Raw genomic sequence first — 27,971 nt, forward strand, 5'->3', positions numbered from 1 at the left:
CAATTGGTACAGACTCGGCATCATCCCCTCAGGACGTATTCTTTAATGACCACTCCCAGCAGACCCACCTGTCTTGAATGCTGAAGGATCTTGGGAGTTGTAGTTCAACAGCCCCAGAGGAACAAGAAGTTCCTCATAATTTCTTCACCACACCAAGCAGGGGTGGCCTTTAGTGTAAGAATGGGCAATCCTTTGATGGCTGCAGCTGTCTGTCTTCTTCTTCTTCTTCTTCTTCTTCTTCTTCTTCTTCTTCTTCTTCTTCTTCTTCTTCTTCTTCTTCTTCTTCTCCTTCTCCTCCTCCTCCTTCTCCTTCTACTCTCCTCCTCCTCTCCTCCTCCTCCTTCCCCTTCCCCTTTTCTCCTTCTCCTTCTCTTTCTCCTCCTCCTCCTCCTCCTCCTCCTCCTCCTCCTCCTCCTCCTCCTCCTTCTTCTCCTTTTTCTCCTTCTTCTTCTTCTTCTTCTTCTCCTTCTTCTCCTTCTTCTTCTATACCAGCTATACCAATTTCACTGACACCTAAACAACAACAACAACAACAAAATTGACCATAGAGAAACTGGTCCTCTGAGGTTGTACAAATGGATTTGTCTAAGAATCCAAGGCACAGAGTTTCTCCAAAGACCTTGGCCACTATCTTCAACCATTTAATCAGGACGTTCTGCTTTTAAAATTAAAAAAAAATTAAAAACCGAAGTAGGAAAAAGCTATTTATTTTTCTAAAGGCCAAACGAACACACAACAAAAAGAAAAAAATACAATTGAAAATCAAAAAGAATCCAGTTTATTTCCTGGTGTGCAAAATGTAAGGAAGCCAATGGTGATACTTGAGAACCTTCTGCAAATAAGATTTTCCACTGTAAAGTATATGTACTAAATTGCAGCCAAATTCTTTTCTTGACAAAGGGATCTGTTGCATAAACACACTGCCCTTTTTAAAAAGACTTCAGCAAAAGGTTATCCTCTATTTCGATAAGCCTTCCATTCAAAACAAAACAAAAGGGGACTTTTTTAGAAATGAAATCAATCTCGCTTTAAAGAAGTGGTTGCGTTATTGATGTACGTAAGGCCTGTTCAAGCAGACATCCCTGCTCAGCCATGACTACTCTGTTAATTGCACTGCCTGGGGTTGAGACTCAAACAAAGAAAGAAGTAAAACTTGTTGAATATACGGAGATTTTCCTTAAGACAAACCTTACAAGATTTCGAAATCAACATTGTAGGTCACCACACTATAAAAAAAGATGTTGAGACTCTAGAACGAGTGCAGAGAAGAGCAACAAAGATGATTAGGGGACTGGAGGCTAAAACATAAGAAGAACGGTTGCAGGAAGTTAGTATGTCTAGTTTAATGAAAAGAAGGACTAGGGGAGACACGATAGCAGTGTTCCAATATCTCAGGGGCTGCCACAAAGAAGAGGGAGTCAAATTATTCTCCAAAGCACCTGAGGGTAGAACAAGAAGCAATGGGTGGAAACTAATCAAGGAGAGAAGCAACTTAGAACTAAGGAGAAATTTCCTGACAGTTAGAACAATTAATCAGTAGAACAACTTGCCTCCAGAAGTTGTAAATGCTCCAACACTGGAAATTTTTAAGAAAATATTGGACAACCATTTGTCAACATAGAATAATAGAAGGGACCTTGAAGGTCTTCTAGTCTTGTCTGAAATGGTATAGGGTTTCCGAAGACCACCAAGGTCCGCTCTCTTATTCTATTCTATTCTATTCTATTCTATTCTATTCTATTCTATTCTATTCTAGGCCAGGCCAGGCCAGGCCAGGCCAGGCCAGGCCAGGCCAGGCCAGGCCATTCTATTCTTGTCACACTGCTGCATTTCTACTCTCAAGTGCTCACAAACATGTTATTCAACCATCTGTTCCACCAAGCCCAGGGGTCTGCAAACTTGGCTCTTTTAAGACTTATGGACTTCAACTCCCAGAGTTCCTCAGCCAGCTTTGCTTTGCTGGCTGAGGAACTCTGTGAGTTGAAGTCCACAAGTCTTAAAAGAGCCAAGTTAGCAGACCCCTGACCTAGTCCATTGTAGACAAGCCAAATCCTCAACTTACAACCGCAATTGAGCCCAAAATTTCATTTGCTAAGTGAGACAGTTGTTAAGTGAGTTTTGCCCCATTTTTTGCAACCTTTCTTGCCACATTTGTTAAGAGAATCACTGAAGTTGTTAAGTCAGTAACACGGTTGTTAAATGAATCTGGTTTCCCCATTGACTTCGTTTATCAGAAGGTTGCAAAAGGGAACCATGTAACCCCAGGACACTGCAATGATCATAAATATGAGTCAGTTGCCAAGCATATGAATTTTGATCACATGACCATGGGGATGCTGCAGTGGTCATAAGTGTGAAAAAAAGGTCATAAGTCACTTTTTTCCAATGCCGTTGTAACAGTCACTAAATGAACTGTTGTAAATCAAGGACTACCTGTAATTTCTTGAGACTGTTCTGTCCCCCCACCGCAGTCTGGGTGACATGAGAAATGACTCAATTAGCCGGCAATTGAGTCCACGGCAGCTATCATCTCTGGCAGCAACCCAGTGAGTGTCTGCCAAGGTTTTTCTGTTATCTTTCTTGATGCCGGCGTGTCAACCAGGAAGTCAGGAATAAACAGCATTTCAGCTCAAGTTCTCTCTAGGCAGTTTGATTTGTTTGTCACGAAGCAATTTAGCAGCCCCTCCTGCTTTTATACCCTGTGGGGTGTGGCTCTGTGACTCAGCACTTTCTAGGCCTGCCCCACCCCTGCTTCTGTTGTTCCCGCCTCTCTTGTCTATGAAACCTGGGATCTAACCAGGACTGATTGTCCTCAGATGGGTCTGGAAGCGTTTCCTGGGTGGGGGGAGATACAGGAGACGGAGGCCTCATCACCTCTTCCACCTGGCCTGCCTCTGGCTCCTGGAGCTGAGCCACGGAAGCCAGCCCTGCAGAAGGGAGCCCTGACAGCACTTCCCCCTCACTCTCTGAGTCACTCTCTGGCAAGGGGCCAGGCCCAGGGGGTGGGGGGCTGGAACCACAACAGAGATGTCCTTCTTCGCTGTTTTAAAAGTAGCATTGCTCCGACTCTCTGTTTTCCAAAGCCCCCCAACAACTTCCTTTGGAGAAGATGTTTAAAAACATTTTGAAAGTCACCAACGCCTTCATTTGTTTTCTTCTTACTGGCTTTATCTGACAGCCAAACCTTTAAACAGAACTGGGAACATTACATGCAAGAAAAAGAGTGATGAAATGTTTAATTTAAAGGGCAGTGGCTATAATTTATGTGTGGTCCTCCGTGCTCTCTGAGCTCGGTTGTTTTCTTGAGACGTTTCATTACCAAACTATGTAACATCATCAGTGCTTACCCAGTTGGGTAATGAAACATTTGAAAGAAAAGAACCAGGCTCAGAGACCATCAAGGACTCCAAAGTTCAACCCTGAGCTTCGATGTATTCTCTTCTGTGAAGTGTTTTATTGACTCAGTCTGATCTTTGATGGAGTCTTATTGCATACGTCCAATAAATGTGTTAGCACTAGAACCATTGTCCTCCCATGAAGTAACTTTTCCCGTTTGCTTTTCATCCTTATCAACACCATGGCAAGAAGAATTATTTGCCTAAAGCGAGGGGCCATTCCTAAATATCAAACAGACCCCTTTCAGGTGAAATAAACTCTTTCAAAGCTGGGCACAAAGCAGGGGTGAAAGGCTCCCGGTTTGGACCGGATCGCCCAATCCAGTAGCAATGGCAGCAGGTAGTTCGGAGAACTGGTAGCAAAAATCCCTGCCCTCCCCATGCCCAGCTAAGCCGCATGATCATCAGAGTTGGTTGTTGTTTTTTTTACTTTTAAAAGCATTTTTTCTCCGGCCGAAAAAATGCTTTTAAAAGTAAAAAAAAAAAAAAACCTCTGATGATCGCACGGCTCAGCTGGGATCGTCAGAACCCTTTCAAAGCATTTTTACTACAAGCTCTTCGGATGAAGAGGCTGTAAAAAAAAAGCTTTTAAACGGTTCTGGTGATCAGGCAACTCAGCTGGGATCATCAGAACCCTTTAAAAACATTTTTTCTATAACCTCTTTGGTCAAAGAGGCTGTAAAAAAAATGCTTTTAAGAGGCTCCTCTGGTGATCCCAGCTGAGTTGTCTGATCATCAGAGGCTTTTAAAAGCATTTTTTACAACCTCTTCGGCTAAAGAGTTTGTTGAAAAAAATGCTTTTAAAAGTAAAAAAAAAAAGTCACATTGCCCCTCCCACCAAGCTATGCCCACAGAACCGGTAGTAACAAATTTTACATTTCACCCCTGGCACAAAGGGGCGGTTTAACCAAAGAACTTGCCCCACAGATGGCCCTCCGTAACGTAAGCTGTTATGTGATGCAGTTGTGTTCATACCACGTCAATTAAAGAGCTGAGTATCTGTAATCAAAGAACACGTTAATCTCAGGTGATATTAGCTTTAGAAAAATTTTCAGACGGAGATTTGAATAAGTTGCCTTGAGCTTAAAGCGGAATATCAAGATCTAATTGACTTTTCCTCTTCTCTTAACAAGAAAACTGCCTTCTACGTCAATTAACAATGTACTTTGTGGTTCTATTTGTCCAGTTGGCAAATTCCGTGATTTCAGCTATGTATGCTTGTGTTTGTCAAGCCCTACCTCTTGTTCTGTACTGCCACGAAGTAGGTTCTGTTTATTGACACTACATTGGAAAAAGGTTTCTGACTAAACCATCCCTTACTGCACAGAAAGTTAGTCATGTTAATTTGATGTGACAAAGCAAATAAAGAGAGTTGGATTATCTTAAAGTTCTCGCCAAGTTGAACTCAACTCTATGTGACTTCACAAATATACTGTACCTGTGTTGGTCTCTTGGCCAAAATATCATGGTTGGCTCAACCTTCCATCCTTCTGAGGTGGGTAGAATGAGGACCCAGAGTGCTGGGGGCAAGAGGCTGAGTCTGTAAACCGCTTAGAGCGGGCTGTAAAAGCACTGTGAAGCGGTATCAGAGGTGGTATTTAGCAGGTTCTGACCAGTTCTGGAGAACCGGTAGCTGAAATTTTGAGTAGTTCGGAGAACCAGTAAATACTACCTCTGACTGGCCCCGCCCCCATCTATTCTCTGCCTCCCGAGTCCCAGCTGATTGGAAAGAAATGGGGATTTTGCAGTAACCTTCCCCTGGAGTGGGGTGGGAATGGAGATTTTACAGCATCTTTCCCCTGTCACTCCCACCAAACCACGCCACAGAACCGGTAGTAAAAAAATTTTTTGAATCCCACCACTGAGTAGTGTATAACCCTAAGTGCTATTGCTAATATACTGTAAAAGTAAAGGTTCCCCTCGCACATACGTGCTAGTCGTTGCCGACTCTAGGGGGCGGTGCCTTATCTCTGTTTCAAAGCCGAAGAGCCAGCGCTGTCCGAAGACGTCTCCGTGGTCATGTGGCCAGCATGACTCAACGCCAAAGGCGCACGGAACACTGCTACCTTCCCACCAAAGGTGGTCCCTATTTTTTCTACTTGCATTTTTACGTGCTTTCAAAACTGCTAGGTTGGCAGAAGCTCGGACAAGTAACGGGAGCTCACCTGTTACACAGCAGCACTAGGGATTCAAACCGCTGAGCTGCCGACCTTTCGATCAACAAGCTCAGCGTCCTAGTCCCTGAGCCACCGCGGCCCCCAATATACTGTAGAAGTCACATTTTTTTTCTTGAAATTGTCAATGGTCTCCTGTCCAAGAATGACCACATTTTATTTACTTTTATCTATTTATCTAATTTATAGAGCCTGCTTAACCTGCTTCCTAAACCTTCAAACTTGTGTTTGAACTCGCTGAACCTTTTTTTTTTTAGATTAACCAATTTCCCTTAGGTGATGCTAGTGACTGAGACTGTGCTGTCTTAAAGATTAAGATCACTATAAGTTGGGACTGGAATTTCAGTCACCATGGTCATTAAGCAGGTCATCATGCAACTTGACCCCCAATTTTTACAACCATTTTTACCATGACTGTTAATGAACCATGCAGTCATTAAGCAAACCTGACTTTCCCAATTGATTTCATCTGGCAGAGAAGCCGGCTGGAAAAAAATCACTAATTGCTATCATGTGATAGCATGATCATAAGTGCAAGCCAGTTGCCAAGGGCCCAAGCTGAGATCAGGTTACTGTGGGAGTGGTTCAACAGTCATGACTTCAAATATGAAGTATAAGTCACTTTTTCCAAGGTCGGCTGTAAGGTGAGGACTACCTATCTGCCATTAAAGATAACCTGTTGTGTGGATTGGGTCAAGCAGTTGTTTATTCTCCAGGTTTTGCTATATGAAGATCAGACACCATGGCTATAAGCATTTTTAATAGTTAGGCCAATAGTAGAGTAGGGTAGGGTAGGGTAGGGTAGAATAGAATAGAATAGAATAGAATAGAATAGAATAGAATAGAATAGAATAGAATAGAATAGAATAGAATAGAATAGAATAGAATAGAATAGAATAGAATAGAATAGAAAAGAACAGAATTTTTTATTGGCCAAGTGTGATTGGACACACAAGGAATTTGTCTTGGTGTACATAAAAGAAAAGATACATTCATCAAGAATCATAAGGTACAACACTTAATGATAGTCATAGGCTACAAATAAGCAATCAGGAAACAATCAATATCAATATAAATTGTAAGGATACAAGCAACAACTGGAAGGAGATGGGTGATGGGAATGATGAGAAGATGAGAAGATTAATAGTCGTGCAGATTTGGTGAATAGTTTGACAGGGTTGAGGGAATTATTTGTTTAGCAGAGTGATGGCATTCGGGGGAAAAACTGTTCTTGTGTCTACTTGTTCTGGAGTGCAGTGCTCTATAGCATCGTTTTGAAGGTAGGAGTTGAAACAGTTTATGTCCAGGATGTGAGGGATCTGTAAATATTTTCACAGCCCTCTTTTTGACTCGTGCAGTATACAGGTCCTCAATGGAAGGCAGGTTGGTAGCCATTGTTTTTTCTGCAGTTCTAATGATCCTCTGAAGTCTGTGTCTGTCTTGTTGGGTTGCAGAACCAAACCAGACAGTTATAGAGGTGCAGATGACAGACTCAATAATTCCTCTGTAGAACTGGATCAGCAGCTCCTTGGGCAGTTTGAGCTTTCTGAGTTGGCACAGAAAGAACATTCTTTGTTGTGCTTTTTTGATGAATAGTGTGAAATAGGAATAGAACAGAACAGAATAGAACAGAATAGAACAGAATAAGAAATAATAGAAATAGAAATAAATAGAAGAGACCTTAAAGGTCTTCTAGTCCAGTTCCCTGCTCTAACAGGAGAACCTAACAGGTAGGAGAACCTAACAGGAGAATCAGAAACATCATTAAAAAAGGACAGCAAAGAATGTTCTTTCTGCGCCAACTCAGTAAGCTCAAACTGCCCAAGGAGCTGCTGATCCAGTTCTACAGAGGAATTATTGAGTCTGTCATTTGCACCTCTATAACTGTCTGGTTCGGTTCTGCAACCAAACAAGAAAGACACAGACTTCAGAGGATAATTAGAACTGCAGAAAAAATAATGGCTACCAACCTGCCTTCCATTGAGGACCTGTATACTTCACGAATCAAGAAGAGGGCCGTGAAAATATTTGCAGATCCCTCGCATCCTGGACATAAACTGTTTCAACTCCTACCCTCAAAACGACGCTATAGAGCACTGCACACCAGAACAACTAGACACAAGAACAGTTTTTTCCCGAAGGCCATCACTCTGCTAAACAAATAATTCCCTCAACACTGTCGAACTATTTACTGAATCTGCACTACTATTAATCTTCTCATAGTTCCCATCACCAATCTCTTTCCACTTATGACTGTATGACTGTAACTTTGTTGCTGGTAATCCTTATGATTTATATTGATATTTTATCTTTTCTTTTATGTACACTGCGAGCCTATGCACCAAGACAAATTCATTGTGTGTCCAATCACACTTGGCCAATAAAAAATTCTATTCTATTCTATTCTATTCTATTGATTGTTCCCGATTGCTTATTTGTACCCTATGTTTATCATTAAGTGTTAAATTTGTACCCTATGACTATCATTAAGTGTTGTAAGTGTTGTACCTTGATGAAGGTATCTTTTCTTTTTTGTACACTGAGAGCATATGCACCAAGACAAATTCCTTGTGTGTCCAATCACACTTGGCCAATAAAAAATTCTATTCTATTCTATTCTATACTATTTAAGATAAGTGACTGTCTGAACCAGGGGTGTCAAACTCGATTTCATTGAGGGCTGCATCAGGATTATGTTTGACCTTGGGAGGGCTGGGGGGGAGCCTGGCCAAGGGGCATGGCCAACATGATGTCACTCATTTGGGGGAGCGCCTATGGCAGCTTGAGCACTCTGCCAGTGAAAACGGGCTCCCGAGTTCAACTTTCAGCTGGGACAGCCTCCTGCAACCCTCTGCCAGTGAAAACAGAGCTCGCAAGCTCCGCGTGTGGCCCTCAAGAGCATCTTTTTTGCTGACAGAGGCACTGCGGGCCGGTCCTTCGCTGTTTCCGGGGTGGCCCCGCAGGCCAGATCTAAACATCCCATGGGCCGGGATTCAGCCCCCGGGCCTCGAGTTTGACACCCCTGGTCTAGACTCTTCTTAAAAACATCTAATGATGGAGCTCCCACAATTTCTGGAGGCAAGCTGTTCTGCTGGTTAATTGTCCTCACCCGAAACTTTTACCTACATAAGTGGCAAAATCAAAGCCAAGCCAAGGCACCTGGGTGGGGTGCGGGGGTGGGGAGGTTGAACAGGTTGTCCTCCTGTGATTTATGGCTGAATTTTCTTCCAGCTTTTGCTGGTGATTTGCGATGAAGGCCAGGGCATCTCATACGAGTGACATTTTTCACATCTTTCACAAATCGTTTTACACTCTGTGATGAAATTCCTTGGAGCCTCCCATTTGTCATGCTAAGGCTCAAGTTTGCTTTGTGGAATGGAGACTCTTTTTCTTTCTTTCTTTCTTTCTTTTTAATGTCCTGGATTAATCAAAACAAACTCTGCAAAACATGCAGAAAAGCGCTTAGAGAACCGAACAAGTACAAGGCGATATGTTCCTGAATTACACTTTTAAGTACAATACTTTTAAACAGTTCATTTCAGATTTTCCTTGGGGGGCGGGGGCGGTGTTGTTGTTGTTGTTTTGTTATAATAATATAAGAAAAATAAGAATTAATAAAATCATTATTATTTTGAATAATAATTAAGAATGGCGAGCAAGATGCACTTTAAAATGAAAAATTCAATTAAAAAAAAAATTACTGGCACGCTTCCCTTCATTTTTTTTTTTTTTTTTTGAAACAGAATAACAGACTTGGAAGGGACCTTGGAGGTCTTCTAAGCCAACCACCTGCTCTGGCAGGAAACCCTACACCAGTGACGGCTAACCATTTTGCCGTTGCGTGCCGAAAGCAGGGGGAGACCAGGGAGGGGCGCGCACATGCCCACACCCATAATTCAATGCCCTCCGTGCCCCACCCCCCACACATACACACCTGACTCCCCCCACTTTTGGCACGCGATGGCACGGTAGGCCCGGTAGGCCCATTTTTCGCTCTCCCCAGGCTCTAGAGCCTTTCTAGGAACCTGGGGAGGGTGAAAACAGTATTTCCCACCCCTCCGGAGGCCAGAAACTGCCCATTTCCTGACTTCCAGTGGGACTGGTAGGCCCATTTTTCATGCTCCCCAGGCTTTCTAGGAGCGTGGGGAGGGCAAAAACGGCCTTCCCCACCCCCGGAGGCCCTCTGGAGGCCAGAAACAACCCGTTTCCCAACTTCCGGTGGTCCCGGAAGGCCCAAAAATCAGCTGGCCAGCACACACATAGGGGAATGCTTGCGTTCCCACAGATATGGCTCCGCGTGCCACCTGTGTCATGTGTGCCATAGGTTCACCATCACGGCCCTACACCATTTCAGACAATAAATGTCCAATCTCTTCTTCAAAACTTCCAGTGTTGAAGAATTGACAACTCCTGGAAGCAGTTGGTTCCAACAAAGCTATGATAAGAGCAATTAGCTTAATAGTGGTTGAACATAACCGTCTTATGTTCTGCTAAAAAATGCAGGATATAGATGGGAAATTGGTCTGTTGTTACTCTCAGCATGTCTGAACCAACCTTAAAGGTGGGGGTGGGGAGAAGTGTTAAACTAAGCAACTTCAAAACAGTTTGTGTGGGGGACAAATTAAAGTTTGTCTATCGTACACAGCCGATGAAGATTTGCTGTGCTTTTCTGCCGACTTTTAATTCTGTTACATGCGCTTTTGTTAGGAACAGCCAACAAAAATGAAACAGATACCAAGTGAGGCTTAATGAAAGACTCCATGAAATGCTCGGAAAGCTAGACTTCAGATTGCACAACTGGACTTTGGTTAGCCAAAAATCACAATAAACATTCAGTCATTCATCCATAACAGTTGTCTGCCATTCAGCTAGTCAGAGATGTGGATCATTGTGTGACACTGTGTTTATATAAAATGCTTGCAATTCAAGAAGGACCTGTTGGGATAAAGAGAAGAATAACAGGGTTGGAGGTCTTCTAGTACAACTCCTTGATCAAGGAGAAGGCCCTCTACCATGTCAGACAAATAGTTGTCCAATCTCTTCCTAAGTTTAATTTCCATTCATTTAAAACAAGAATTAGAACATAAATGTCGCAGCTATATATTAAAAGGCACAGCAAAAGTTTTGTGTTCCCAGTGGAAAAGGAAGTCCTATCGGTTTATAACATCAAGATTGCAACTACCTATTTCTGATGATCTGTATGAGTTCTAATCAATGATTTTACAGATGGATGGATGGATGGATGGATGGATGGATGGATGGATGGATGGATGGATGGATGGATAGATAGATAGATAGATAGATAGATAGATAGATAGATAGATAGATAGATAGATAGATAGATAGATAGATAGATAGATAGAATAGACAGACATGGATGATAGAGATGGATAGATAGATAGATAGATAGACAGACAGACAGACAGACAGACAGACAGACAGACAGACAGACAGACAGACAGATGTGGTTGATAGAGATGGATGGAGGGATGGATGGATAGATAGAAAGAGAGAGAGAGAGAGAGAGAGAGAGAATAGGCAGACAGACATGGATGATAGAGATGGATGGAAGGATGGATGGATGGATGAATAGATAGATAGATAGATAGATAGATAGATAGATAGATAGATAGATAGATAGATAGATAGATAGATAGATAGAATAGACAGACATGGATGATAGAGATGGATGGATGGATGGATGGATAGATAGATAGATAGATAGATAGATAGATAGATGATAGAGAGCTGCCAGATAGTGTGCTAGATAGTTAGATAGGCAGGCAGGCAAGCAGACATGGATGGATGGATGGGGGGGGGAGCGGAGAGAGAGATATTTTATGTAAAAGTATCTTTTTCTTACCTAAGCGTGAGTTTGCTAGTAATATCTTCACAAAATGAAAATTACAATACTTTCGTTTCGATTCAATTTACAGAAGAAGAAGAAGTCGGCAGCTGTTCAAAGAGAAGGGAAGAAGGGGAAGCAAAATGAAAAGACGCGTTTCTGCCCTAGCTACTTGCAGACCAAGAGGAGAGAACGTCACCTTTCTTTTCATCGCTCCAGAAGACCCCCTCAAGGGCCGTTCCTTGGAGTAAACGGCTTGCTCGTGGCTAAACAAAAGATTTTGGGATTCCTTTTCCTCTACTCCCCTTCGGACCCCTTGCGTAAAAGGGGTCAACCAGTCTGCCAAAATGATGGCCGCTCGGAACAAAGGCCTGAAAATGTTCACCCTTGCCTTACTCTTCATCATCACCATCACCTCCTTCCTGCTCAACTACACCAACAATGTGGTGTCTACCTCTTGGGATCCCAAGCAAATCGCTTACCAGTTGTCGGAGCAGGTTAGAAAACTGCTGAACTATCCCAGGCGGCCCTGCAGTTGCGACACCTGCATTTTGGAAGAGGGCTCAGCCTGGTTCGAAGAAAGGTTCAACGTAACTATGCAACCCTTCTTAACCAACCAAAATGCCTTCCTGCCCCAGGAGAACTACAGGTGGTGGCTGGTGAGTAGGAAGGAGAGGAGGGGGGAGAAGGGGAGGTCGAAAGGCAGCTCTTTGGGCCCTGGGATGGATTACAAGTCGTCCTTGACTTAACCACGGTTCATTTAGGGACCGTTCGAAGTTACAACGGTCCTGAAAAAAAAAAGAAAGAAAGAAGCGACTTGTGTCCGGTTTTCACATTTGCGCACGGTTGCGGCACTCCGTGATCACGTGATCGAAATTTGGGCCACCGGCATGTATTTAGGGCAAGTTGCAGGTCATGTGATCAACATTTGTAACCTTCCCAGTTGGCTTCCGACAAAGTCAGTTGCGGGGGAGAAGAAAGATTCACTTAACAACCGCATGATTCACTTAACTGCAATGTGGCCGGAAATGGGGAGACCGTTTTCTCCCTCGCGGATGCTTGAGGAAAGCCTCCAGAGCCCGGGGCAGGCAAAAACACCCCCCTGCCATGATGCAGGGGGCCGACTAGGCCACACCCACCATGGCCACGCCTACCCAGCAACCCGGAACAGAACCCCTTGCTAAAATTTGTGAAGCCCACCCCTGCTGGTGGTACTCCACTTCTGAACTAAACTGTCCTTCAAAAGTTTCTGGCAGACAGAATTCTCAAACGTTCAGGGACAGCTTATTAAATTGATCCAGATAGCAAAAAGATTCCCGACCACCCTCAAAGGATCGATAACATCGAAGGCAGCAACTGAGACTTTACGGTCTTTAGTTTGGCTGGCTGATTCAGTTCTGATTTTCAATTATAATTGGGGTTGGGGGGGGTGCGAAACACCCAATAACTTCCGAAAACATGTTTGCTTATAATAAATCATTGCAAGAAACTGAGAAAGCAAAGAAGGAACTGTCAGCCAGAACCTAAGACACTGTATATTCAAGAAAAATTGCTTGGTTTTATCCTGACCTGTTTTGAACATGTGATATTAAAGTATATTCAATAATCTCTGGCTTCCTGTATATACCTTTGTGGCTAGGTTTATAGATGACCTAAGCCAAACAAACCATAGAATAAACCAGGTTTATAGCGGAAAGAATACCATTTGGCAAGTTTTGGTGAAACTATTAACATGGTTTCATTAGCTGAAAGTTTGGACAGTCATTATGATGGGTTCCATGAATGGGATAGAGAGGACTTTGTAGCAAAGGATGGGTCACGTTGAGGTAGAGAAAGAGAGCACAGCTTTTGGATTCACTCCAAAGATACCCCAGATGTAGCACCAAAAGTGGAGTAGTACTCTACCTAGAAAAGAGGGCAAGAATAATCTTAAAGACATGACTGTGGAGGGGTGAGTTTCTAGTGATGCAGAGAGGTAGGTGACCAACAAATTGCATGTTCTTATGCAAGGGACTCCAAACTTGGCAACTTTAAGACTTGTGGGCTTCAACTCCCAGAATTCCTTAGCCAACCATGTTCTTGAAGTTCACAAGTCTTAAAGTTGCCAAGTTTAGAGACCCGCCCCCCCGGTCTTACAGATCATATGAGCATGGCTCATCTAAGTCAGAAGCCTTTAGATTAGATTAGATTAGATTAGATTAGATTAGATTAGATTAGATTAGATTAATTTAGATTAGATTAGTTTAGATTAGATTAGATTAGTTTAGATTAGATTAGAATTCTTTATTGGCCAAGTATGATACATTTGTTAAGAATCAAAGTACAACACTTAATGATAGTCATAGGGTACAAATAAGTAATCAAATCATACTAGGAAACAATCAATATAAATCATAAGGATACAGCAACAAGTTACAATCATACAGTCATTTAAGTGGGAGGAGATGGATGATAAGAACAATGAGAAGATTAATAGTAATAGTAATGCAGACTTCGTGAATAGTTTGACAGTGTTGAGGGAATTATTTGTTTAGTAGAGTCATGGTGTTCGAGAAAAAACTGTTCTTGTATCTAGTTGTTCTGATGTGCAGTGTTCTGTAGCGTCATTTTGAGGGTAGGAGTTGAAACAGTTTATGTCCAGGATGTGAGGGGTCTGTAAATATTTTCACAGCCCTCTTTTTGACTCGTGCAGTATACAGGTCCTCAATGGACAGGCAGGTTGGTAGCCATGGTTTTTTCTGCAGTTGATGAAGTGTTTAGACTTTGTCACTTGATGCCTTCTGACCTCTGGGTCTTCAAACTATTCAAGATGTCAGAGTAAGTCCCCCAAATCTTCTCTACAGAGACTCCAGGCAGAGAGAAGTCCCAAGACCATGAATGAGACTGTCCAGGAACTCTTCAACTTCATTCCAGGAGACTGGGAACATTTTTTGGACAGGAGCAGTTCCCGGTGTCGAAGGTGTGCTGTGATAGGAAATTCAGGGAATCTTCGGCAGTCGCATTATGGCCAAGAGATTGATGCTCATGACCTTGTGTTTAGGTAAGTAGCTCCAAGGCCCTGGGTTCAAGTAATCTCTCCTGGAGAAAGCAGCTTTCATCCACAAAAAGATGGGGGTGGTTAATCTTCCTTGCACATGGGAGCCATCCTTTTCAGGAAGCAAAAGGGGCTTTGATAGAAAGGAATCAGTGGTAGGATGCTGCCGGTTTAACAAACAGTTCGGTGAGCGCACGCTTTGCACACACATGTGTCTAAGGCACTTGTGTGCAGTGCTGAAAATGGAGCATTTAGAAGCTCAGCAATGGTAAGTAGAACAGCGAGTGGAGGATAAGCTGTGCTGTGTAATTGAGATGAGCTACAAAGCAGGAAATAAGGGACAGGATACAGCGGGAGCGGGTGCGCGGGCCAACTGATTGTCGGCGCTACCAGTTCACCCGAACCTGTCCAAACCAGCTGAATCTCACCTCTGTATAGAATCCAATTTGTACACAATGGGCCCCCATCTCTTTCCCATTCTTTTCTATCATAATCCTTCTTTTCTACTCATGTCCTGCCAGGCATGGACAAATAGTGTCCAAGAAACAACTTAATCAAGACCACGTGAAGTATTAGTACCGCTTTATAAAACCCTAGAAAGACCATATCTGGAATACTGCAACCAATTTTGGTCACCATAGTACAAAAAAAGAGGTTGAGACTTTGGGAAAAATTCAGTGAAGAGCAACTAACATTATCAAAGGCCTGGGGGTTAAAACATTTTTTTTTTATTTGCATTTATATCCCGCCCTTCTCTGAAGACTCAGGGCGGCTTACACTATGTCAAGCAATAGTCTTCATCCATTTGTATATTATATACAAAGTCAACTTATTGCCCCCAACAATCTGGGTCCTCATTTTACCTACCTTATAAAGGATGGAAGGCTGAGTCAACCTTGGGCCTGGTGGGGCTTGAACCTGCAGTAATTGTAAGCAGCTGCTGTTAATAACAGACTGTCTTACCAGTCTGAGCCACAGAGGCTCAGAAAGGTTGCAAGATTTGAGCTTGGCTAGTCAAGAGAAAAGAAGAACTAGGGGTGACATGAAAGTAGTATTCCAGTATTTGAGGGGCTGACACAAAGAAGAGTGGGTCAAGTTATTCCCCAAAGCACCAGAAGACAAAACAAGAAACAATGGTTGGAAATTAACCAAAGTGGAGAAGCAACCTAGAATTAAGAAGAAACTTCCTAACAGTGAGTACAATTAACCAGTGGAACAGCTTTGCCTCCAGATATCATGGGCGCTCCATCACTGGAAGTTTTTAAGAAGAGACTAGACTCTGAAATAGTATAGGTTTTCCTGCTTGAGCAGGGGGCTGGACTAGAAGATCTCCAAGGTCCCTGCCAACTCTTTACTATTCTAACGTGACCCAATTGTTGCCAGTTCTTTTAAGCCGTGGGAGCCTTCCATCCGTACCAAATAAAAATTTTAAAAGAATCCCATGGATACCTTTGAACTATTCCAATATTTCAAAAAAACAAATTGAGCAAAGATCTCCCAAATCTAGCCTTGCTCAGGTAGATTTGCATCGGCCGATAAATGCAGCATGCAGATAAATTAAAAAAAAAACAAAAAACAGTCTATTCAAACAGCAAATTGGGATCTTCACATATGACTTGTCTAATCCCCGATGAACAATGTTTTTCTTGTCATCGAAGGGGGAACAATGCACCTTCTGCACCAGGAACTCTGTTTTCTCTTTTATTGTTCTCCTTTTATTTGAGCAAGGTACAGCTGCTTGTAGGATATGATGTTGTCTAACCACAGCTTCAAATAAGAGCCGCATCCTTGTCTTTCAGATCAAGAGACGTGCGTAGACAGGTTGTCCTTGGTGTACAATCATTTGTTTAGAGACTGTTCAAAGTTAGAAGGGCATTGAAAAAAAGTGACTTTTGACTGTCGGCCACACTTATGACCCTGGGACAGCATCAGCGGTGGGATTCAAATAATTTTAACAACCGGTTCTCTGCCTTAATGACTGGCTGGGTGGTATGGCCATGGTGGGCCTGGCCACGGGGTGTGACAGGCAGCACTCAGCCTCCTGCACCCCCCTGGGAGCAAAAATGGGCAATTGGGGGAGGGAAATGCACCGCCCCCCCCACATCCCATTTTGGGCCTAGTAGGCCTCCCTGTAGCCTCCTGGGAGTGAAAATTGGCTACAGGGTGGCCGTGCCACACACACCGTGCCCTGTTTTGGACCTAGTAAGTCTCCCTGCACTTACCTGGGAGCCAAAATGAGGTATGTGGGGACTCCTGGAAAGGGTGGGGAGGGGCCAGCCAACAATTTAACTACCGGTTCGCCTGAACTGGCCCGAACCGACTGAATCCTCCTGATTTTATTTCTTTATAGAAAATGTATATTGCCGCCTACTTGCACATGGTCACTCTATGTGGCTTGCAATGATATCAAAACACCATATAAAAGAAAAAAAAGAAAAATAATAAAATAATAAACCTACACACACACAGACCCACACACCCTGGCAACAACACACATTCATGCTAATCATTTAATGGGCTCCATCCCGTTCTGTGTTGCCCCTGCATAACCAGATCTTTAGGCCCTTCCGGAAGAGCATAAGAGTGGGGCCCAGTCTAATCTCTGGGGCGATGGTGTTCCAGAGACAGGGAACCACCACAGAGAAGGCCCTTCTTCTGGGTCCCACCAGATGTACCTCCCTAGGGGACAGGACTCACAACATTCCTTGCCTCTCCACTCTAGTGGGTTCAGGTAGATGTGACTGGCAAGAGACGGTCCCCTCAGATAACCCCTTCCAATGCCATGAAAGGCTTTAAAGGTGACAACCAGCACCTTGAATTGCACCCGGTAGCAAATCAGCAACCAATGCAGTTCCCGCAGGAGAGGTGATACCTAACAGATTAACGGAGTTGGAAGGGACCTTGTAGGTCATCTAGTCCAACCCTCCACCCAAGCAGGAGACCCTACACCATTTCTGACAAATGGCAATCCAGTCTCTTCTTGAAAGCTTCCAGTGATGAAGCTCCCACAACTTCTGAAGGCAACTTCTGTTCCATTGGTTGATTGTTCTCACCGTCAGAAAATGTCTCTTAATTTCTAAGTTGAATCTCTCCTTGATCAGTTTCCATCCATTATTCCTTGTCTGGCCTTCAGGTGCTTTGGAAAATAGGTTGATCCCTTCCTCTCTGTGGCCGCCCCTCAAATATTGGAACCCTGCTATCATGTCTCGCTTGGTCCTTCTCTTCACTAGACTAGCCATGCCCAGTTCCTACAACCTTTCATCCTATGTTTTAGCCTCCAGTCCCCTCATCACCTTTGTTGCTCTTCTCTGCACTTTTTCTAGAGTCTCAACATCCTTTTTATACTGTGGTGACCAAACCTGGATGCAGTACTCTAGGTGTGGTCTTACCAAAGATTTATAGAGTGGTATTAGTACCTCCCTTGATCTTGATTGTATCCTTCTGCTGATGCAACTTAGTATTGCATTGGCTTTTTGGGCTGTTGCTGCACACTGTTGGCTCATATTTAATCGGTTGTCCACTAAGACTCCAAGATCCCTCTCACACTGGGGTCACAAAACCATGCGGGCTGCTGCATTTTGCACCAACTGAAGCTTCTGGATGCTTCTCAGGGGCAGCCCCAAGTAGGTCCAAATTCAGACGTTTGGCAACTGTGTCATATTTATGACAGTTGGAGTGTCCCAGAGTTTGCAAATTCATTTAACAACCATGATTTTACTGTCAACTGCAGTGGTCCATTTGGCAACTGTGGCAAGCAAGATCATAAAATGCGGCAAAATTCACTGAACCACTGTCTTAGCAACCGAAACGTTGGGCTCAATTGTGGCCGTAAGTCAGGGACTCCCTCTACAGCCCAAATATGAGTGTTCCTCTTCTCGTTGACTGATAACTTTTCTCGTTCCTCTCCTTTTATTTTTCCTTTTTTTTTTTGTACCTGAAGAATGAACAAAGCCCCAACGAAGGGCTTCGAGTCAGACGTCGGCAGCAAAACAACTCATCACTTTGTCTACCCGGAAAGCTATCGAGAACTAGAGGAGACGGTCAGCATGATTCTCATCCCCTTCAAAATCTTAGACTTGCGTTGGGTCATCAGCGCCCTCACCAATGGCACCATCAACCAGTAAGTAGATCTGAAGAACGAGAAGACTTGGCCAATCCAAGTGTAAGGCCTGGAAACCATACTAGACTTTAGGGTTCCAGACGCTGCCACATTTTTCCCCTGAGGGGAGGAAGGGGGGCTGAGGGGTATGGTAACATTCTTCAAGCGGTCAAGGTCGGATTGTGTTCACGTCTGCAGAAGGAGTGGCAAGAAGAGGTTTCGAATAAAGTGGAAGAACGTCGGACCATGTGACCGGCAAAGGGGTCAGGGGGGTGGGACTCTTGGAGTTTGTATAACTGGAGAAAAGAATCCGGAAATTCAGTTTTGGAATTTCACTCATCGTGTGCCAGTTTCCTCATGCTAGTAAAGAACTCTGAAAAACAATGGCTTCTGAGTTTTTTTTTATTTTTTTTATTTATTTATTTTATTTATTTATCAAATTTATATACCGCACCATCTCCCGTAGGACTCAGGGCGGTTTACAGGCATATTAAAACAATATAACAATATAATAAATAACATTTAAAACCCAAATTAAAACTAAATATTATCCAAGCCTGATCACTAAAACAGTAAGAACCAATAAAACCCACATTAAAATTTAATTAAAACATTTTGTTCTTAGGCTAGTCCCGCACGCTGAAATAATAAAGTCTTCAGTTCACGTCTGAAGGTCCGGAGGTCAGGGAGTTGTCGTAATCCTGGAGGAAGCTCATTCCACAGGGCTGGTGCCGCCACAGAGAAGGCCCTCCCCCTGGGGGTCACCAACCTACATTGTTTGGTCGACGGCACCCTGAGGAGGGCCACTCTGTGGGAGCGCACAGGTCGTTGGGAGGCAATCGGTGGCAGAAGGCGGTCTCGAAGGTATCCCGGTCCTAAGCCATGGAGCGCTTTAAAGATGGTAACCAAAACCTTGAATTGCACCCGGAAGACTACTGGTAGCCAGTGCAGGCCGCGCAGGATGGGTATTATGTGGGAGCAACGCGGTGCTCCCTCTATCACCCGCGTGGCCGCATTCTGGACTAACTGGAGCCTCCGGGTGCTCTTCAAGGGGAGCCCCATGTAGAGAGCAGTGCAATAGTCCAGGCGGGAAGTGACGAGGGCGTGAGTGACCGTGCGTAAGGCGTCCAGAAGAGGTTTCTTCTGGAACCTTGACATTATTCCAAAACTGCATTTCCGGATTCTTTTCCCAGTTATACAAACCCCTCTTCTTGAGTCTTCTTGAGTTTTTTTTTCCTTCAGGTTCTTCAGATGAATGATGGCAATACTGAAAAAAAAATTGGGGGAAAAGGGAAAGAAAATCGATGGAAAGCTGAAGTAGGGAATTCTAAAGCTTGGGGAAATTAACATACAGTGCAGGGGGTCCTTGATTTACAGCAGTTTGTTTAGTGACCATTCAAATTTACAACGGCACTGAAAAAAAAAATGCCTTATGACTGTTTTTCACATTTACGACTGTTGCGGTATTTCTATGGTCACAAGATCAAAATTCAGACACTTGACAACTAGTTCATATTTATGACGGTTGCCATGACCCCGGGGTCATGTGATCCTCTTTTGCGACCTTCTGACAAACAGAGTCAATGGGGAAGCCAGATTCACGTAACAACCATGTTATTAACTTAACTACTGCAGTGATTCACTTAACAACTGTGGGAAGAAAGGTCACAAAATGGAGCAGAATTCACTTAAGGATTGTCTTGCTTAACAGAAAAAAAAAACTGGGCTCAATTGTGGTCATAAGTTGAGCCTTACCTGTATGCTTCTCTGTCGAGAGAGGTTGCTTCTCATTTTCCAATTAAAAATTTAATCCCTGTTTTCTGGCTTCATTGTTTTAACGGCTCCAAGAACTCCTTCTTGGGTCTGACCTTATTATTTTGCACTCCCTTTTTTGGGAGAGCTGGGAATATGTCCAGAAAGTTTGGCTGGCCTTGGTTATTTTGTCTGGATTTCTTTGAACATTGTTTGACCAAAGGATGTCTTAGGGATTCCAACTCAAATGAAGTTTCATTAAGCATAATCTTGGCGTTCATTAATCCTCGGCTTCAGAATGACTTTCTCTTCAAATTCAAACATCTCCTTCATCACCATAGTGGAGCAGCAGATCATGTGAACCAATCTAATTTCATTTTATGTCCAATTCACTGTACCATCTTTCTGGATCAAACCTCACAAGGTAGCTGTTGTGTCTTGCCCGCCCTCAGAGCAGCCGGGGCCTTCTTACCTGCTCCCGAACACTGAGGAATGTATGCCCCCCGGCCCAAGTCCTGGCTCCATGCCCACACAAACTGCAGAAGAAGGAGCATCTCCCTGCCCCAGCCCTGACTCCATGCCCAGGCAAATGGAGCAGCTAGACCCCTCCCCCTCCTCCACAGCAGGTGAGCCTGAGGAGGGTTTATTCCCAACAACAGCTGATTGGAGTAATCCTCGCATCAGAAGATTGGAGAGGCGGAGGCAACAGAAGGAAGGGAGGGGCAGGCCTTAATGAGTGCTGAGTCATGGAGCCACACCCCATGGCCTATATAAAGGATCTACTTTCTGGCAGTCTCTGAGTCAGGCAAAGTCGAACTTATCTTGCTGAAGTCACTTACTGGTCTCCTGCCTGCTCTGAGGACTTTGCTAGGACTTTGGGCAGAGCTGCAGAGGCAAGCCTGATTCGGATTTCCCTGACCCAGCCGTCAGCGGAGGAGTGGGACACGACAGTAGCCCATGTCACGACTCAAAACAGATGTTGTGACTTAAACAATATTCATAATTGGAAAAATATAAGCCACCTTCTAAATGAGGGGGATTTAGAAAATAACACTTTCAGATGGAGACATCATCATGTTACTCCATCCTCATCTAATCTTGTTGTTAGTTGCGAAGTCGTGTCCAACCCATCGCTGTCCCATGGACAATGTTCCTCCAGGCCTTCCTGTCCTCTTCCATCCTCTGGAGTCCATTTAAGCTCACACCTACTGCTTCAGTGACTCCATCCAGCCTCCTAGTTCTTCTGCCGTCCCCTTCTTCTTTTGCCCTCCATCTTTCCCAGCATTAGGCTCTTCTCCAGGGAGTCCGTCCTTCTCACTAGGTGACCAAAGTATTTGAGTTCCATCTTCAGAAGGATCTGGCCTTCTAAAGAGCAGTCAGGGTTGATCTCCTCTAGGACTGACCAGTTTGATCACTTTGCAGTCCAAGGGACTCACAGGGGTCTTCTCCAGCACCAGAGTTCAAAGGCCTCATCTAACCTAGCATTCTCCAAATTTCTCCAAAATTCTCCAAATTTCCTGAGATGGTCAATCACATGTGCTCCAGCTGCCTACAAGCCTGGTTAACAAGAAAATGATGTGGTAGATTTAAGAGAAGAAGAAAAGGCCAGTTAGTGCCCTTCACTAACTAATGTCCTTCTAGTGTCCTTCAACAAAATCCTACTAACGGAAGGCAATCTTGCTACCCTTGGCCTTCAGAGTAAAACAGGTTACCATAGTTATGATAAATGCAAGAGCTCAAACTAACTAGATCTTGTGGAAGTTGGATTATTGGTTATTTTATTATTGGTTATTGGTTATTTTAACCCAAAAAGTACTGACTTATATACAGTAGCTACAAAATGTAGATGACTCTTCAGCATCCTTTTGAGAGCCAGCATATTCATCACCAAATCCACCAGGGAATAGACCAAGCAGCTAGCCAAAACTCAAAGGTGGAAGATGCTGGATTATCCCAATGAGAACATTGGCCCAGTGTTCTGCTTCAAATGGTAGACAAGTGGATGCCCTAAGCCTCCAAAAGAAAACCCATATCTTCTGTGCATAGGTGCCTAGATAATCTTTGTACTTGGACTTTTGTTTAGAATAGAATAGAATAGAATAGAATAGAATAGAATAGAATAGAATAGAATAGAATAGAATAGAATAGAATAGAATAGAATAGAATAGAATAGAATAGCAGAGTTGGAAGGGACCTTGGAGGTCTTCTAGTCCAACCCCCTGCTTAGGCAGGAAACCCTACACCACTTCAGACAAATGGTTATCCAGCATCTTCTTAAAAACCTCCAGTGTTGGAGCATTCACAACTTCTGCAGGCAAGTTGTTCCACTGATGAATTGTTCTAACTGTCAGGAAATTTCTCCTTAGTTCTAGGTTGCTTCTCTCCTTGATTAGTTTCCACTCATTGCTTCTTGTCCTGCCCTCAGGTGCTTTGGAGAATAGCTTGACTCCCTCTTTTATGTTCCCTCTTCTTTAGATAGTATGACAGGTGGGGTTCTCTGAGCTTGATGGTTTTCTTGCAGATGTTTTGACATGGTAGCACTGTTGATGTTACCTAATTTGGTAATGAAATGTCTGCAAGAAAACCACCAAGCTTAGAGAGCACCAAGGACCCCACTTGTCATGCTATCTAAATAAAAGTTCAACCCTGAGCTACAGATATTCTATTCTACCAGTATAACAGGTGCTTGTTAAACACACCTTAAACATTTTTCAAAGGCTTCTACTCTAATGACCATTGCTGCCTTTTGGACTTTTCAAAAATCAGAAGTTGAACTAAGAAAGCAAAACATTTTCGAGGGAATACTGGCCAGCCATCTCTTATTGTTCTGTCCTTGTTAAGAGAACGCTGTTAATAATATCTAACCAAATAAAATGAAGAAAATTCCCCTTTTAAGCTATTTTATATGAATAGTCATTCCCATAGTCCCCATAAGTTCTGTGTTGCATGAAAATAATTTTTTTTTCTTATGATTTCCCTTGAATACCTTCCACTCTCCATAACACCAAGAGGCTAAGCTAGGACAGCCGTTAGCTTAATGTCAACTCTGGGAAATAATGTTTCTTAACATGTTTTATATTAAAGGCACACATGTATAAGCACTGTTCCCTTGGTGGGAACAGTGGAATCACAGCAGCTCTTCCTTGTTGTCCAGGAAACACTTTTGTATCGTGCACGACGTGATATTAATATTTATTGGAGTTTGTATTCCATCTACTCAGCAAAAGGGCGTTTTAGGGCGAGGATCTAAATTGTATAAGAAAAGATTTATTTATTTTTTCTTTGTAAGATCTTGTTTTTGAGACAGTGGCACTACTCATGTGTGAAAGATTTGACAAGCTGCAAAGTTTTCATCATTTGCAAAGTCCATTATCTCCTGACCAAACAAGGAAATGTCATATCTTGTCCTTTCATCGTTTGTTCTTCTATTGTTTATTCAAAATCCATTGACAAACCTTCTCTGGTAATATTTTCCTATTATTCTGTTTGTACATTTTTACTTATTTATTTCCAGTACAAAAACAGGGACAAAAAAAAACGGTGTCTAAAACAAAATATCAAGCATACAGGTAAAATGTCCCCTCCGGTTGAATATTGACAAATTTATTTCAGCAACAAGAATTAATCCCCCCTTGTAGAACAAGCCACCAATCTATAAATGCCTACCTCTATATTTGTGTAATTGCTTTATATCATTAGAAAAAAATCGCAATTGTAGAAAACTATTATCAGTCAAGCAATTTGACCTACTATCTATCCACTAGAAAAAAAATAAGCAATCCCGAGCACAAAAACTGCCAGTTTTTCCTAAATTAATCTTAAAAATTGCATAGGCTACATTGTTCATATCGGTTCCATTCCAAATTCCAAGGAACTTGTCTTCCGTTCATAAGCTCTCAGTGTACATAAAAGCTATAAGCAATAAATCATGATCATAGTCATCATAAAAATACATTCATCATGAATCACAAGATACAACACTTAGTGATAATCATAGGATACTAAATAAGCAATCAACATAAATCATACTAAGAAAGAAAATAAAACAATATATACCGTAAAGATACAAGCAACAAGTTATAGTCATAAATAGAAATAGATATAGGTAATAAGAAAGACAAGAAAATTAATAGTAATGTAGACTTAGTGAATAGTTTGACAGTGTTGAGGGAATTATTTGTTTAGCAGAGTGATGGCATTCGGGAAGAAACTGTTCTTGTGTCAAGTTGTTCTGGTGTTCAATGCTCTATAGCGTCGTTTTGAGGGTAGGAGTTGAAACAGTTTATGTCCAGGATACGAGGGGTCTGTAAATATTTTCACAGCCCTCTTTTTGACTCGTGCAGTATACAGGTCCTCAATGGAAGACAGGTTGGTAGCCATTGTTTTTTCTGCAGTTCTAATTATCCTCTGAAGTCTGTGTCTGTCTTGTTGGGTTGCGGAACCAAACCAGGCAGTTATAGAGGTGGAGATGACAGACTCAATAATTCCTCTGTAGAACTGTATCAGCAGCTCCTTGAGCAGTCTAATACACTGCAGTAAAATACACTCAGTGGGATTTGCTCTAAGTTGTTGTAAAGAATCCAAAATACCTCTCCCAAGACTGAAGCCAAAAGTGTTCATCTATTTCTATGTTTGTCTTGGCTTAATGGGAAATGGGGCTAGGAAGTCTTTTAGTAACTGGTCAGGTGCAAACTCATCATACATTCACAATGTTTCTCAACGACTTGGCGACTTCAAGGTGTCTTGATTTAATAGCTGACCAGCTGCTGTAGGGCTGTAAACTGAAATGATGATGCAATGAGAATGAGTCAGCAGGGTTATCACTTTAAGAGACTGTCTATATAAGAGAGGCCCTGTGAGGGCATCTCCCACTCTGTCTGTGCTTCTATGCTGTAGTTGATGTTTGATTGCCTGACTTTGCCTAGTACATGTATGTATATATTCCTTGTAGATAAACTACTATTTGAAAGACACACCTCTTTTTACTGTATTTTGCTCCTGGGTTGTCTCAAAATAGCCACACTGTCCACACTCTGACACTTCAACTCCCAGAATTCCCCAGCCAGCATGGAGTTAAAGTCCAGACATCTTGAAGTCGCCAAGATTGAGCAACACTGCATTTGAGACTGTATGGTGGTATCTCCCATTCTTCATTGTCCAAAATTTGCCACGTTTCCTTGGCTGGATGGAGAGGAGGTTACCCCTCTTCCTCCATTTTAAACCCCCTGTGTACGGTAGCTGCAGAAATTGAAAACAACAGTGTGTTGTAAGTTGGCACCAGGATCGAAGAACTTTAAATCACTTTAAGGAAGAACAAAAGCAAAATAAGCTCCCGGGAATGGGATAAATGGCAAAACAGAACGACCAAGATTTTATTCCAAAACTAAGGAGAGGGACTGGAAAGGATTAGTTGCCTTTTAAAGAACGGATTAGTATCCTTTTAAAGGAGAGTAGAGCAGATATGGAAGAGCTACAGCTAAGCCAGAATGGAAAGGACACTTTGGTGAAAGGGAACGCATGTTGAATTCGCCGGCTGGGAATTATAGGAGTTGTAGTTGAAGGGGTTGGAGATAGAAACTGTAGATAGAGTCCATACAAATATGAACTACCAATCCGTGCCCACCCTAAGATTTTGTTCCTCTTGTATGTAAATTTGGGGGGGGAGGGGAGAAGTCAACTTCAGTGTAGAGATAGTCCTCAACTTATGACCATTCAATTAAGCAATGCACCATGCTCCACATAATGACTGCAACAGGGAGACCTGGAATTGCATGGCTGCCTTGCTTAAAAACATCAACCACTTCACTTAATGACTATAATTCTGGGCTCCGTTTTGGTCGTAGGTCAAGGGCTAGTTGTGTTTTTCAAATTCATGTTCTACCTTTGATTTGGTTCCCTATTTGTAGGTAGCATTGTTGGAGTACTAAATTTAGAATTAACAGTGCTTTTTTTTTTTTAATTGCAAAGTAGGACATTGTGAGCTTTGTCTGACTGGACTATATTTCTTTCTTTTCTTTTCTTTTTGACAGCACATATATTCCTGTTCCTCGTAAGATCAAAGCCAACAAAGACAAGGTGAGTTACGGCTGCTATCCATCCAGGACTTTTTTCTTTATAAGGAAAGGGCAAATCCAGATAATCATCTAAACCAGATATGGGTAACAATGGCCCCTTTAAAACTTCTGGACTTAGGAAGTTGCTGGCTCAGGAATTCTGGGAGTTGAAGTCCAGAAGTCTTAAAGGGGCCATCATTCCCCACCTCTGATCTAAACTATGATTCAGAAGATAATCAGTTCCCTTTATTCCATTTCCACATTTCAGGCATGAAGTTAAATTTTGCTGCTTCCATTCTTGTTCAAACCATGGTTTGCGATTAAATCCATTCTAACCATCCAGTTCAGGTCATTCCCTCTAAGCTATATTGTTTCTTGCAGAGATAGTCCTCACTTTACAAACATAACTGAGCCCATGCCAATCATTAAGCAGGTCATCCCATGACCGATCCAGTTTTACTAATTTTTGTGGCAGTCATTAAATGAATGCCCGAAATTGTTAAATGAACTCGTGGTCCACAATGGGCTGCTGTTATTGTATTTGCTGGAAAAACCAGAAATGAACAGCAGTTTCTGGGAGGGGGGAAGGAAAAGAAAAAAAAACCCATAAATTTTGGTTGCATGACCACAGAAAGCTGCAAATGGCTGCAAATGTATTTTTTCTTTTATGTACACTGAGAGCGCATGCACCAAGACAAATTCCTTGTGTGTCCAATCACACTTGGCCAATAAAAAATTAAATTCTATTCTATTCTATCCTATCCTATCCTATCCTATCCTATCCTATCCTATCCCTATTCTATTCCTATTTCTATTCTATTCTATTCTATTCTATTCTATTCTATTCTATTCTATTCTATTCTATTCTATTCTATTCTATTCTATTGTATTCTACTCTATTCTATCCTATCCTATCCTATCCTATCCTATCCTATCCTATCCCTATTCTATTCCTATTTCTATTCTATTCTATTCTATTCTATTCTACATTCTATTCTATTCTATTCTATTCTATTCTATTCTATTCTATTCTATTCTACATTCTAATATCTATCCTATCCTATCCTATCCTATCCTATCCCTATTCTATTCCTATTCCTATTCCTATTCTATTCTATTCTACATTCTATTCTATTCTATTCTACATTCTAATATCTATTCTATTCTATCCTATCCTATCCCTATCCCTATCCCTATCCCTATCCCTATCCCTATCCCTATCCCTATTCTATTCTATTCTATTCTATTCTATTCTATTCTATTCTATTCTATTCTACATTCTATTCTATTCTATTCTATTCTACATTCTAATATCTATTCTATTCTATTCTATTCTATTCAAATGTGGGTTTTCAAGCACCCAATATGACCACTGGGGCCCAGTGGCCAGAATTTCAAATCTAAGGTGTAAATATCTTTCTTGAACCTGTAACCTCTTCTGATTTCATGCAAGAACTGTACAAGTGGGTAACACAGCACAACGAAACGGACTTTTAAAAAAAGAGGAAAATCCTTGTTCCTCTGCACCCTCCAGATAGTTTGTTCAAACAAAGGAGGGCTGAAGGGAAACTCATTGGCTTCAAAATCTAAGAAAGATAAAGGCGATGCGTTTGGCAGGA

The 27,971-nt window shown here is 42.4% G+C and overlaps 1 protein-coding gene across 3 annotated transcripts in view; it reads left to right on the forward strand.

The window, feature by feature from the left end:
- ST3GAL1 (ST3 beta-galactoside alpha-2,3-sialyltransferase 1) overlaps window positions 1-27,971 on the forward strand; it is a 149,963-nt gene that overhangs the window by 105,857 nt on the left and 16,135 nt on the right. For all 3 annotated transcript variants that reach the window (XM_058174709.1, XM_058174710.1, XM_058174711.1), the window contains 4 exons: window positions 11,506-12,073; window positions 14,258-14,454; window positions 18,389-18,568; window positions 26,329-26,374. In XM_058174709.1, coding sequence (XP_058030692.1) covers window positions 11,762-12,073; window positions 14,258-14,454; window positions 18,389-18,568; window positions 26,329-26,374 — 735 coding nt within the window. In that variant the 5' untranslated portion in view covers window positions 11,506-11,761. The remainder of the gene's footprint in view (window positions 1-11,505; window positions 12,074-14,257; window positions 14,455-18,388; window positions 18,569-26,328; window positions 26,375-27,971) is intronic.

This window comes from Ahaetulla prasina, chromosome 3, assembly GCF_028640845.1.
Source record: "Ahaetulla prasina isolate Xishuangbanna chromosome 3, ASM2864084v1, whole genome shotgun sequence".
Classification (NCBI taxonomy): domain Eukaryota; kingdom Metazoa; phylum Chordata; class Lepidosauria; order Squamata; family Colubridae; genus Ahaetulla; species Ahaetulla prasina.